The 14,339-nt window shown below is 39.1% G+C and overlaps 1 protein-coding gene across 1 annotated transcript in view; it reads left to right on the top strand.

The window, feature by feature from the left end:
• The window catches only part of CC2D2B (coiled-coil and C2 domain containing 2B), a 131,781-nt gene that overhangs the window by 4,920 nt on the left and 112,522 nt on the right, over positions 1-14,339 (top strand). Inside the window, 3 exon segments of the mRNA XM_030809155.1 lie at positions 8,288-8,348; positions 10,599-10,675; positions 11,060-11,125. Coding sequence (XP_030665015.1) covers positions 8,288-8,348; positions 10,599-10,675; positions 11,060-11,125 — 204 coding nt within the window.

Raw genomic sequence — 14,339 nt, 5'->3', positions numbered from 1 at the left:
ATTTGTAACTATTGTAAGTGGGATTATTTTCTAGATTTCTTTTTCAGATTGTTTGCTGTTGGCCTATAGAAATGCTACTGACTGTTGTATATCAATTTTGTATCCTGCAACTTTGCTGAATTTGTTCATCATTTCTAATTTTTTTTTGTGAATTCTTTATGTTTTTCTAAATACATAATTATATCATCTTCAAGGAAGGATAACTTGAGTTCTTCCTTTCCAATTTGGATGCCCTTTATTTCTTTCGTCTGATTGCTCTAGCTAGGACTTTCGGTACATATTGAACAACAGTGATGAAAGTAGGCATCCTTGTCTTGTTCCAGATCTTAAAGGACAGGCTTTCAGTTTTTCCCTGTTTGGTATAACATTAGCTGTGGGCCTGTCACATGTGGCTTTTAGTGTGTTGGGGTATGTTTCTTATATACCCAGTTTTTGAAGGTTTTTTTCGTGAAGCGATGTTGAATTTTATCAAATGCTTTTTCAGCATCAATTGAAATAATCATATGGTTTTTGTCTCTCATTCTGTTGATATGATATATCATATTAATTGATTTATGTATGTTGAACCACCCTTGTATCCCTGTGATGAATCCCATTTGGTCACGATGAATGATCTCTTTAATATGATGTTGAATTCGGCTTGCTAGTATTTTGTTGAGGATTTTTGCATCAATGTTCATCAGATACATTGGCCTGTAGTTTTCTTTTTTTGATGTTACTTTGTCTGGTTTTAGTATCAGGGCAATACTGCCCTTGTAGAATGAGTTTGGAAGTATTCCCTTGTCCTCTATTTTTTGGAACAGTTTGAGTAGGATTGATATTAGTTCTTCAAACGTTTGCCAAAATTTAGCAGTGAAGCCATCAGGTCCCAGGCTTTTCTTTGCTTGGAGACTTTTTATTATGGCTTTGATCTTCTTACTTATTATTGGTCTATTCAAGTTTTGGATTTCTTCATGGTTCAATCTTGGTAGGTTGTATGTGTCTAGGAATTTATTCATTTCTTCTAGGTTTTTAAATTTATTGGCATATAATTTCTCACAGTAGCCTCTAATGGATCCTTTGAATTTCTGCAGTATCAGCTATAATGTCTCCTTTTTCATCTCTGATTTTATTTATTTGGGTTTTCTCTCTCTTTATCTTCGTGAGTCTGGCTAATGATTTGTCAATTTTGTTTAACTTTTCAAAAAAACAACTTTTTGTTTTATTGGTGTTTTGTATTTTTTTATTTTAATGTGATTTATTTCCTGCTCTTGTTTTTACTGTTTCTTCTATGAATTTTGGGTTTGATTTGCTCTTGCTTTTCTATTTTTTTAAGATGCATCATTAGGTTATTTGAATTTTTTTCTTTTTAAATTTTTTTTTGACGTAGACACATTGCTATAAACTTTCCTCTTAGTACTGCTTTTGCTGTATCCCATAGGTTTTGGTATGTTATGTTTCAATTTTCATTTGTTTCAATGAATTTTCTTAATTTCTTCATTGAGCCACTGGTCATTCAGAGGCATATTGTGTAATTTCCATGTGTTTGTATAGTTTCCAAAGTTCCTCTTGTTATTGACTTTTGATTTTATTCCATTGTAATCAGAGAAGATACTTGATATGATTTCAAAGTTTTTGAATTTTTAAAGATGTATTTTGTGGCCTAACATATGGTCCATTCTTGAGAATGATCCATGTGGTGAAGAGAAGAATGTGTATTCTTCATCTGTCAGATGAAACGTTCTATAAATATCTATTAGGTCCATTTGGTCTTTAGTGTAGAGAAGGTCTGATATTTTTTAGTTGATTTCCTGTCTGGATGATATGTTCAGTGTTGAAAGTGGGCTGCTGAAGTCTCCAACTGTTGCTGTATTGGTTGTCTCTCTCTCTGTTTAGCTCTAATAATATTTGTTTTATATATCTGGGTGCTTCAGTGTTGGCAGCATATGTATTTACAATTGTTACATCCTCTTGATGAATTGATCCCTTTTATATCATGACCTTCTTTGTCTGTTTTTGTCTTGAAATTTATTTTATCTGATATAATTATAGCTATTCCTGCTCTTTTTTGGTTTCCATTTGCATGGAATATCTTTTTTCATCTTTTTCAGTGTTTATGTGTTTTTATAGGTGAAATGTGTTTCTTATGGGCAACAGGTCATTGAGTCTTGATTTTTTTATACATTCAGCAACTCTATGTCTTTTGATTAGAGAGTTTAGTCCATTTATGTTCAATGTTATTGTTGATAAGCAAGGACTTTACTATTGCCATTTTGTTGTTTGTTTTCTGGTTGTTCTGTCTTCCTTCCTTCCGTCCGTCTGTCCACCGTCTGTCCATCTGATGTTTTTGGTGAAAGCGATTTTCTCTGGTGGTATGTTTTAACTCCTTACTTTATATTTTTTGTGTATCTGTGGTAGGTTTTTTATTTGACGTTACCATGAGGCCTACAAATAACATCTCTCACAACCCGTTATTTCAAATTGATGACAACTTAACTCTTTTTTTTTTATTATTATACTTTAGGTTTTAGGGTACATGTGCACAATGTGCAGGTTTGTTACATATGTATCCATGTGCCATGTTGTTTTGCTGCACCCATTAACTCGTCATTTAGCATTAGGTATATCTCCTAATGCTTTCCCTCCCCCCTCCCCCCGACCCCACAACAGTCCCCGGAGTGTGATGTTCCCCTTCCTATGTCCATGAGTTCTCATTGTTCAATTCCCACCTATGAGTGAGAACATGCGGTGTTTGGTTTTTTGTTCTTGCGATAATTTACTGAGAATGATGTTTTCCAGTTTCATCCATGTCCCTACAAAGGACATGAACTCATCATTTTTTATGGCTGCATAGTATTCCATGGTGTATATGTGCCACATTTTCTTAATCCAATCTATTGTTGTTGGACATTTGGGTTGGTTCCAAGTTTTTGCTATTGTGAATAGTGCCGCAATAAACATATGTGTGCATGTATCTTTATAGCAGCATGATTTATAGTCCTTTGGGTATATACCCAGTAATGGGATGCCTGGGTCCAATGGTATTTCTAGTTCTAGATCCCTGAGGAATTGCCACACTGACTTCCACAATGGTTGAACTAGTTTACAGTCCCACCAACAGTGTAAAAGTGTTCCTATTTCTCCACATCCTCTCCAGCACCTGTTGTTTCCTGACTTTTTAATGATGGCCATTCTAACTGGTGTGAGATGGTATCTCACTGTGGTTTTGATTTGCATTTCTCTGATGGCCAGTGATGATGAGCATTTTTTCATGTGTTTTTTGGCTGCATAAATGTCTTCTTTTGAGAAGTGTCTGTTCATGTCCTTCGCCCACTTTTTGATGGGGTTGTTTGTTTTTTTCTTGTAAATTTGTTTGAGTTCATTGTAGATTCTGGATATTAGCCCTTTGTCAGATGAGTAGGTTGCAAAAATTTTCTCCCATTCTGTAGGTTGCCTGTTCACTCTGATGGTAGTTTCTTTTGCTGTGCAGAAGCTCTTTAGTTTAATTAGATCCCATTTGTCAATTTTGGCTTTTGTTGCCATTGCTTTTGGTATTTTAGACATGAAGTCCTTGCCCACGCCTATGTCCTGAATGGTATTGCCTAGGTTTTCTTGTAGGATTTTAATGGTTTTAGGTCTAACAACTTAACTCTTATTGCAAAAACAAACTAACAAACAAGGAGGAAACTAATTAAAACTCTACACTTTAACTTTATCCCCCCTGCTTTTTAACTTTTTGTTTCTATTTATATCTTCTTATACTGTCTGTATCTTAAAAAGTTATTGCAGTTATTATTTTTGAGACAGAGTCTTGCTCTGTCACCCAGGCTGGAGTGCAGTGGCATGGTCTCGGCTTACTGCAGCCTCCACCTCTGGGTTCAGATGATTTTCCTGCCTCAACCTCCCAAGTAGCTGGGTTACAGGTGCACACCACCACACCTGGCTAATTTTTGTATTTTTAAGTAGAGACAGGGTTTCACCATATTGGCCAGGCTGATCTTGAACTCCTGACCTCAAGTGGTCCCCCCACCTCGGCCTCCCAAAGTGCTGGGATTACAGGTGCGAGCCACCACGCCCAGCCTAAAAGTTGTTGTGGTTATTATTTTTGTAGGTTCAACTTTCAGTATTCCCATTCAAGATATGAGTAGTTTACACACCACAATTATGGTGTTATAATATTCTGTATTTGTATACTTAATTACAAGAGAGTTTTGTACCTTTGGATGATTTCTTACTGCTCATTAATGTCCTTTTGTTTCAGATTGAAGAACTCCCTTTAACATTTCTTGCAGAACAGATTTGGTGTTGACAAAATCCCTCAGCTTTTGTTTGTCTTGGAAAGTCTCAATTTCTCCATCATCTTTGATATTTTCACTGGATACAATTTTCTAGGATAAAAATTTTTTCCTTCAGCACGTTAAATAGATCATTTCACTTTGTTTTAGCCTGTAAGATTTTCACTGAGAAATGTGCTGCCAGATATATTGGAGCTCCTATCTATGTTATTATTTTTCTTTTATCTTGCTGCTTTTAGGATTATTTCTTTATTTTTGACCTTTGGGAGTTTGATTATTAAATATCTTGAGGTAGTCTCATTGGGTTAAATATGCTCAATTTTCTAAAGCCTTCTTGTATTTGAATATTAACATCTTTCTCTAGGTTGGAAAGTGTTATTATTTTTTGAATAAACTTTCTACTCCAATCTCTCTCTCTACCTCCTCTTTAAGGCCAATAACTCTTAGATGTGCCCTTTTGAGGCTTTTTTCTAGCTACCATAGGCATGCTTCATTATTTTTTATTCTTTTTTCTTTTGTCTCCTCTGACTGTGTATTTTCAAATAGCCTATCTTCAAGCTTACTGATTCTTTCTTCTGCTTGATCAATTCTGATGTGGGGAGACTCTGATGCCTTCTTCATTTTTTTCAATTGATTTTTTTCAGTTCTGGAATTTCTGCTTTATTCTTTTTAATTAATTGTATCTCTTTGTTAGATTTGTCTCATAACATTCTGAATTCTTTCTCTGTCTTACCTTGGATTTCACTGAGCTTCTTCAAAACAATTACTTTGAATTCACTGTCTGAAAGGTCACATATCTCTGTTACTCCAGAATTGGTCACTGGTGCCTTATTTAGTTTATTTGGAGATGTCATGTTTTCCTGGATGGTCTTGAAGCTTGTGGTGTTCATCAGTGTCAGGGCATTGAAGAGTTAGATATTTATTCTAATATTTGCAGTCTGGGCTTGTTTGTACCCAACTTTCTAGAGAAGGATTAGTAAGTATTCAAAGATAATTTTGAGTGTTGTGATCCAGTTATTTGGTCATGCAACCACAAATGCATTAAGGGGCACCCCAAGTCCAGTAATGTGCTGACTCTTGCAGACTTGTAGAGCTACTGCTTTGGTGGTCTTGGGAGAAGACCAAGGAGATGAGGGAGAATTCCCTGGATTACCAGGCAGAGTTTCTTGTTCTCTTCCCTTTTCCCCAGAGTGTCTTTCTCTCTCCATGCTGAGCTGCCTGGAGTTGGGGAAGGACTGATGCAGACACTCCCGTGGCCACCACCACTGGGACTGTGCTGGGTCATACCTGAAGCCAGCATAGTGCTAGGTCTCACCCAAGGCCTGTTGGTGAGAGTCCTGAGAGTCTTGATGTTTATTCAAGCCCCAAGGGCTATTTAGTGAGCAAATGATGAATCCTGCCAGGACTAGGTCTTCCCCTTCGGTGAAGCAGGTTCCTTCCAGTGAAGCAGGTTCCCTTCTGGCCCAGGGTGGGTTTAGAAATGCCATTGAAGGGTGAGGGCCTGGGCTCAGGGGTTTTAGGAATTTGTTTGGTGCTTTATTTTACTGGGGCTGAACTGGTACCCAGGTTGCAAGACTAAGTCCTCTCTGCTTTTCCCTTTTCTTTCCTCAAGCAGAAGGGCTATCTGCTCATGGGCACCACTGCCTCAGGCCAGTGGTGACTATACCCTGACTACTACTGATGTTTATTCAAGGCCCAAGGGGTTTTTAGTCAGCAGTTGGTGAGTCCTACCAAGCCTGGTTCTCTCCCACCAGAGCTGCAGGTTCCTTTCTGGCCCAGGATGGGTCTAGAAATGCCCTCCAAGACCTCAGGTCTGGAATCAGAGACTTCAGGAGTTTGTTTGATACACTTTATTTGACTGTGGCTGAGCTGGATACCCAAGTGTGTAGTCCATTCTTGCACTGCTATAAAGATAGTACCCTTTAAAAAGTAATTCGTAAAGGAAAGAGGTTTAATTGACTCACAGTTCCACATGGTTGGGAAGGCCTCAGGAAACTTAGAATCACAGTGGAAGGCAAAGGGGAAGCAAGGACCTTCTTCACATGGTGGCAGGAGAGAGAAATGCAAGCCGGGCAAATACCAGACGCTTGTAAAACCATCAGATCTTGTGAAAACTCACTCACTATCATGAGAACAGCATGGGGAAACCACCCCCATGACCCAATCACCTCCCACTCGGTCTCGCCCTCAACACCTGGGGATTACAATTCAAGATAAGATTTGGGTGGGAACACAAAGCCTAATCATATCACCAAGTTGCAAAACAAAGTCTTTTTTTTTTTTGAGAGGGAGTCTCGCTCTGTTGCCCAAGCTGGAGTGCAGTGGCACAATCTCGGCTCACTGCAAGCTCTGCCTCCCGGGTTCATGCCATTCTCCTGCCTCAGCCTCTCAGAGTAGCTGGGACTACAGGCGCCTGCCACCACGCCCGGCTAATTTTTTTGTATTTTTAGTAGAGACAGGGTTTCACCGTGGTCTCGATCTCCTGACCTCGTGATCCGCCCGCCTCGGCCTCCCAAAGTGCTGGGATTACAAGCGTGAACCACCGCACCTGGCCAAAACAAAATCATTTTTACTCTTCCTCTTCCTTTCCTCAAGCAGAAGGTGTCTCTCACTGTTGTCACCACAGGTGGAAATGTGCTGGGTCACACCTGAAGCCAGCACAATACTGGGTGTCGCCCAAGGTCGTGGTGACTACTGACTGGCTACCACTGATGTTTATTCAAGGCCCAAGGGTTCTGTAGTCAGCAGATGGTGAATTCTGCCAGGATTGCAACCTTTCCTTCAGGGAAATGGGTTCTCTTCTGGCCCGGTGTCGGTCTAAAAATATTATCTGGGAGATAGTGCCAGGAGTGGGGGCTTTAGGACTCTGCTTGGTGCTTTATTTTACTGTGGCTGAGCTGGTATCCAAGTTGCAAGACAAAGTACTCTTTGCTCTTCCCTCTTTTCCTGGAGCGGTAAGCTGTACTGCCCGAAGTTGGGGGAGGGATGATGCAAGCACTCCCTTGGCCGCCCCAGCTAGTGTCTCACTGGATCGTGTCACCCTGAGTCCACTGGCTGTGAGCCCTGCACAGTACCAGGACTTGCCCAGGAATTGTGGTCCTTGTGGGCTAGACTGCCTTTCAAATTTATTAGGACCCCAAACTGCTTTAGCCAATGGTGGTGGGGCTAGCTGGAAGTCAGGTTCTGACTGCTGGGATGGATAATTCCCCTCTGGCTAGGGCTTGTCTAAATGCTCCCTCTGTGGGTGCTGGCCAAATTCTGCCCTGTGTTGCTTTCCGCTATGTTAAGGGAGCAGTGAGTTCCAATGCAAAGTCCCCCAATCACTTTCCTCTCCCTCCTCCAAGTGCACAGATTCTCTCTTCCTGCCATGCTGCCTGGGGATGAGAGAGAGATGGTACAGGCAATTCAAGATCGTCTTTCCTACTCTCTTCAGCGCCTCTTTCCTTGACATGATGTTAAAACCAGGCACTATGATTGCTCACCTGATTTTTGGTTCTTGTGAAGGTGCTTCTTATGTGGATAGTTGTTCAATTTGTTGTTCCTGCAGTGCAGATGATTGCTGGAGGATTCTATCCAGCCATCTTGCTTTACCTCCTAAGAGACAGTAATTTCACCATATATAAAGAGCTCATACAAATTGATAAAAAGGTGAAATTTAAGAAAACAAGCAAAATCTGTGAATAGGCATTTTAAAGGAGATGATGTTCAAAGGGCTGATGAATATTTGAAAAGATGTTCGATAATGAGAACACATAGACACAGGGTGGGGCACGTCAGACGCCGGGGCCTGTCGGAGGGTGGGGGGCTGGGGGAGGGATAGCATTAGGAGATATACCTAATGTAAATGACGAGTTAATGGGTGCAGCACACCAACATGGCACATGTATACCTATGTAACAAACCTGCATGTTGTGCACACGTACCCTAGAACTTAAAGTATAATAATAATAATAAAAAAAGATGTTCAATGACAAAACAAGATGCAAGTTTAACCCTCCCTGCTATTTTTGCAGATGTCAGAAGAGATGGATAACATTACAGCTGAAGAAATTATAGACAAGCATCTCCAAAAAGGTTCTCAATAAGTATACCATAACTCTGATACTCTTCATTTTTATTTTTAAAAGATGTAAATGATTAATCCTGTGCCAGGGTTTCAGCTGGGAACACAAATTTCCTAAGGAATCAGTTTAAAGAGAAATTAAACTTCCTAAATAAAACAAGATGGGCATAAGGAAATACATAGAAAAGTCAATGGATGTAATAAATCTGAATTTTATTTTCTTTTTGTCACTGCAAACATGGAGATTCCACTGACGGTGAGACTGTTTTAGACCACAAAGATACATAGATGCAGAACCTGCTTCAGCAAACTTCAAATCTCAGGGAGAAAAATACATAAATAATGGTTGAGCTCTGGTTCATTCACCAAGCAAATATTTATTGAGCATGTATTATATGCCATCTGCCATTCTAAGTTATGGGAATAGAGTATAAACAAAACCAACTAGTAATTTTTAAATTTTACCAAAGAATACTGTGGTGTTAAACATGAAGATTCTCATGACCTATAGTTAGTTATTTAGCTTTATGCTTACCCTTTATTTTTACAAACTTCTATGTAACCTTTAAGCACTCAAAGGCAGGGAATAGAAAAAGTAAAAAGCAAGGCAAAGTGATCAATAGGTCCTCAATTTTTTACTGTACCTAGGATTGCATGATCTTGCATGATCTCTTTCATTCCATCCAGCAAACGAGCAGAAAATAACACGTGGCTTGGAGTACACACGAGGGCTTGAGACTTTTTTCTTTTTTTTTAAGAAACAGAGTCTTGCTCTGTTGCCTAAGGCTGGAGTGCAGTAGTGTGATCATAGCTCACTGCAGCCTCAGACTTCTGGGCTCAAGTGATGGTCCCACCTCAGCCTCTCAAGTAGCTGGGACTACAGGCATGTACGCTAATTTTTTTTTTTTTTTTTGAGATGGAGTTTTGCTCTTGTTGCTCAGACTGGAGTGCAATGGGGTGATCTCAGCTCACTGCAACCTCCGCCTCCTGGGTTCAAGCGATTCTCCTGCCTCAGCCTCCCGAGTAGCTGGGATTACAGGCATGTGCCACCACGCCCAGTTAATTTTGTATTTTTAGTAGAGATGGGGTTTCTCCATGTTGGTCAGGCTGGTCTCGAACTCCTGACCTCAGGTGTTCTGCCTGCCTTGGCCTCCCAAAGTGCTGGGATTACAGGCGTGAGCCACTGTGCCCAGCCCCCCAATTTTTTTTTTTTTTATGGAGACAGGGTCTTGCTATGTTGCCCAAGCTGGTTTCAAACTCCTGGCCTCAAGCAATCCTCCTGCCTCGGCCTCCCAAAATGCTGAGATTGTAGGCATAAGCCTTCTTTATATCCTATAAAACTTTCCTTTTCTCTAATAGCTGGAAAAAGTAGGGGTCAGAAGTGTTATAATGATTTTACAAAACTATTATAATTAAAATGGGTATCCAGAGACTTATTGCTCTTCTTTTTTAGATTGCTGTCTTTTCAGTTTAATAAAATTCAAGTAACTAGGCTTTGATATTTGTGTATTAGTATACTTCACAGAGATGTTTCACAGATTTTTAAAATCTGAGCTTTGTTTTTGTTTTGTTTTGTTTTGTTTTTGGCCAAAGAAGGGCTCTGGCCAGTAGCTGAGGAAGCAACAAAAGAAGGTGACAGAGACCTACTATGTGCCCACGATAATTAAAAATTTAAAAAAGAGGGCTGGGCATGGTGGCTCATGCCTGTAATCCCAGCACTTTGGGAGGCTGAGATGGGTGAATCACCTGAGGTCAGGAGTTTCAGACCAGCCTGGCCAACATGGCGAAACCCCGTCTCTACTAAAAATACAAAAAAGAAAGTTAGCAGGGTGTGGTGGCGCATGCTGGTAATCCCAGCTACTCGGGTGGCTGAGGCAGGAGAATCGCATGAACCCGGGTGGGGGAGGTTGCAGTGAGCCAAGATGGTGCCACTGCACTCCAGCCTGGATGACAAGAGCAAAACTCTGTCTCAAAAAAAAAAAAAAAATTTAAAAAAGAAGGTGACAGAGGATAGAAAAGTTGTCTCAAAGAAAAACGAAAATCAGTCCTGAATGGGTGAAAGTATTTATTCCAGATGGAAAAGCGGAAAGGACATCTATTGGTCTTAGATTCTAAGCTCTCATAAGACAATAACCTAGTTTTCATAATTGTCATGAGGCTTAGAAATGCATGCAGTTAAAGAATTTAATAAATACTTTTGCTGCTATTGTTTAATTATAATGAAGTGTCATAAACTCTTTATTATGTTGGTTTCCTGGTAGATTTAGATGCAGAAGAAAATCAAAATGTAGTAAAGACGTTGAGAGGCAAAGTGAGAGAAAAGCTAAAAATTTCTAAGGTAATGCTTTTTAAAATTTCCTGTTTTCAAATTTACTATTTAAATGAGACATTTAGCACATTAAAGTTCTCTTTGTCAAAAGAGAGCCAAAATTCAGTGTTAATATAGCTCCTTAATTCCTAAAGGCTTCCTATATATATATTTGTTTTCCTTTTGTCTCATAACATCCTTATAATGTCAAACCTGAAGCCAAGAAGAGCTAGGTGATTTGGTCATAGTAATTATAAATGACATTTCAGTATGTCTGCTGATATTTCATGTATACATACCACACTTTTTAAAAGAAAAATATTGCAAAGTATTGATACTTATAAATTTTGGACAAAAGACTTATGAGCACAATTATGTCTATTTCTGTAAAGATTTATTTATGTTGTGTTTCAGATTAATAAAGGTGAAAAATCTTCAACTGAGCAGCTCATTGATAGCAAAATATATCAAAGGTCCAAGGTGAATAACTTTTCTCTTTTTTTACTTTTTAAAGCAGCTTTATGGAAGTATAGTTTACATAGCAAAACTTCACGCATTTAAAGTGTATATGACTCAATGATTTCTAGTTAATTTACAGAATTGTTCAATCAATACCACAGTTTAATTTTTGTCACCCAAAAAAGATTCCTCTTTATCAGTTATTGCCCATTTGCAATCACTCTCTATTCTTACTTGGCATTACTTTTTATCCAAAAAAATTATAATAAAATATTGTCAAAAGATAAACTTAGGAACATTAAAATTTTTTTTTTTTTTTTTTTTTTATTGGGAAGGTTTTTTTTTTTTTTTTTTTATTATACTTTAGGGTTTTAGGGTACATGTGCACAATGTGCAGGTTTGTTACATATGTATCCATGTGCCATGTTGATTTCCTGCACCCATTAACTCGTCATTTAGCATTAGGTGTATCTCCTAATGCTGTCCCTCCCCCCTCCCCCCACCCCACAACAGTCCCCGGAGTGTGATGTTCCCCTTCCTGTGTCCATGAGTTCTCATTGTTCAATTCCCACCTATGAGAGAGAACATGCGGTGTTTGGTTTTTTGTCCTTGCGATAGTTTACTGAGAATGATGTTTTCCAGTTTCATCCATGTCCCTACAAAGGACACGAACTCATCATTTTTTATGGCTGCATAGTATTCCATGGTGTATATGTGCCACATTTTCTTAATCCAGTCTATCGTTGTTGGACATTTGGGTTGGTTCCAACTCTTTGCTATTGTGAATAGTGCCGCAATAAACATACGTGTGCATGTGTCTTTATAGCAGCATGATTTATAGTCCTTTGGGTATATACCCAGTAATGGGATGGCTGGGTCAAATGGTATTTCTAGTTCGAGATCCCTGAGGAATCGCCACACTGACTTCCACAATGGTTGAACTAGTTTACAGTCCCACCAACAGTGTAAAAGTGTTCCTATTTCTCCACATCCTCTCCAGCACCTGTTGTTTCCTGATTTTTTAATGATGGCCATTCTAACTGGTGTGAGATGGTATCTCACTGTGGTTTTGATTTGCATTTCTCTGATGGCCAGTGATGATGAGCATTTCTTCATGTGTTTTCTGGCTGCATAAATGTCTTCTTTTGAGAAGTGTCTGTTCATGTCCTCTGCCCACTTTTTGATGGGGTTGTTTGTTTTTTTCTTGTAAATTTGTTTGAGTTCATTATAGATTCTGGATATTAGCCCTTTGTCAGATGAGTAGGTTGCAAAAATTTTCTCCCATTCTGTAGGTTGCCTGTTCATTCTGATGATAGTTTCTTTTGCTGTGCAGAAGCTCTTTAGTTTAATGAGATCCCATTTGTCGATTTTGGCTTTTGTTGCCATTGCTTTTGGTGTTTTAGACATGAAGTCCTTGCCCACGCCTATGTCCTGAATGGTATTGCCTAGGTTTTCTTGTAGGATTTTAATGGTTTTAGGTCTAACATATAAGTCTTTAATCCATCTTGAATTAATTTTTGTATAAGGTGTAAGGAAGGGATCCAGTTGCAGCTTTCTACATATGGCTAGCCAGTTTTCCCAGCACCATTTATTAAATAGGGAATCCTTTCCCCATTTCTTGTTTTTGTCAGGTTTGTCAAAGATCAGATAGTTGTAGCTATGCGGCATCATTTCTGAGGGCTCTGTTCTGTTCCATTGATCTATGTCTCTGTTGTGGTACCAGTACCATGCTGTTTTGGTTACTGTAGCCTTGTAGTATAGTTTAAAGTCAGGTAGCGTGATGCCTCCAGCTTTGTTCTTTTGGCTTAGGATTGACTTGGCGACGCGGGCTCTTTTTTGGTTCCATATGAACTTTAAAGTAGTTTTTTCCAATTCTGTGAAGAAAGTCATTGGTAGCTTGATGGGGATGGCATTGAATCTATAAATTACCTTGGGCAGTATGGCCATTTTCACGATATTGATTCTTCCAACCCATGAGCATGGAATGTTCTTCCATTTGTTTGTATCCTCTTTTATTTCATTGAGCAGTGGTTTGTAGTTCTCCTTGAAGAGGTCCTTCACATCCCTTGGAAGTTGGATTCCTAGGTATTTTATTCTCTTTGAAGCAATTGTGAATGGGAGTTCACTCATGATTTGGCTCTCTGTTTGTCTGTTATTGGTGTATAAGAATGCTTGTGATTTGTGTACATTAATTTTGTATCCTGAGACTTTGCTGAAGTTGCTTATCAGCTTAAGGAGATTTTGGGCTGAGACGATGGGGTTTTCTAGATATACAATCATGTCATCTGCAAACAGGGACAATTTGACTTCCTCTTTTCTTAATTGAATACCCTTTATTTCCTTCTCCTGCCTGATTGCTCTGGCCAGAACTTCCAGCACTATGTTGAATAGGAGTGGTGAGAGAGGGCATCCCTGTCTTGTGCGTTTTCAAAGGGAATGCTTCCAGTTTTTGCCCATTCAGTATGATATTGGCTCTGGGTTTGTCATAGATAGCTCTTATTATTTTGAGATACGTCCCATCAATACCTAATTTATTGAGAGTTTTTAGCAAGAAGGGCTGTTGAATTTTGTCAAAGGCCTTTTCTGCATCTATTGAGATAATCATGTGGTTTTTGTCTTTGGTTCTGTTTATATGCTGGATTACATTTATTGATTTGCGTATGTTGAACCAGCCTTGCATCCCAGGGATGAAGCCCACTTGATCATGGTGGATAAGCTTTTTGATGTGCTGCTGGATTCGGTTTGCCAGTATTTTATTGAGGATTTTTGCATCAATGTTAATCAAGGATATTGGTCTGAAATTCTCTTTTTTGGTTATGTCTCTGCCAGGTTTTGGTATCAGGACGATGCTGGCTTCATAAAATGTGTTAGGGAGGATTCCCTCTTTTTCTATCGATTGGAATAGTTTCAGAAGGAATGGTACCAGTTCCTCCTTGTACCTCTGGTAGAATTCGGCTGTGAATCCATCAGGTCCTGGACTCTTTTTGGTTGGTAAGCTATTGATTATTGCCACAATTTCAGAACCTGTTATTGGTCTATTCAGAGATTCAACTTCTTCCTGGTTTAGTCTTGGGAGGGTGTATTTGTCGAGGAATTTATCCATTTCTTCTAGATTTTCTAGTTTATTTGCATAGAGGTGTTTGTAGTATTCTCTGATGGTAGATTGTATTTCTGTGGGATCGGTGGTGATATCCCCTTTTTCGTTTTTTATTGCATCTATTTGATTCTTCTCTCT

This window comes from Nomascus leucogenys, chromosome 3 (genome assembly GCF_006542625.1).
Source record: "Nomascus leucogenys isolate Asia chromosome 3, Asia_NLE_v1, whole genome shotgun sequence".
NCBI lineage: Eukaryota > Metazoa > Chordata > Mammalia > Primates > Hylobatidae > Nomascus > Nomascus leucogenys.
This window is presented reverse-complemented; position numbering and strand designations above follow the sequence as displayed.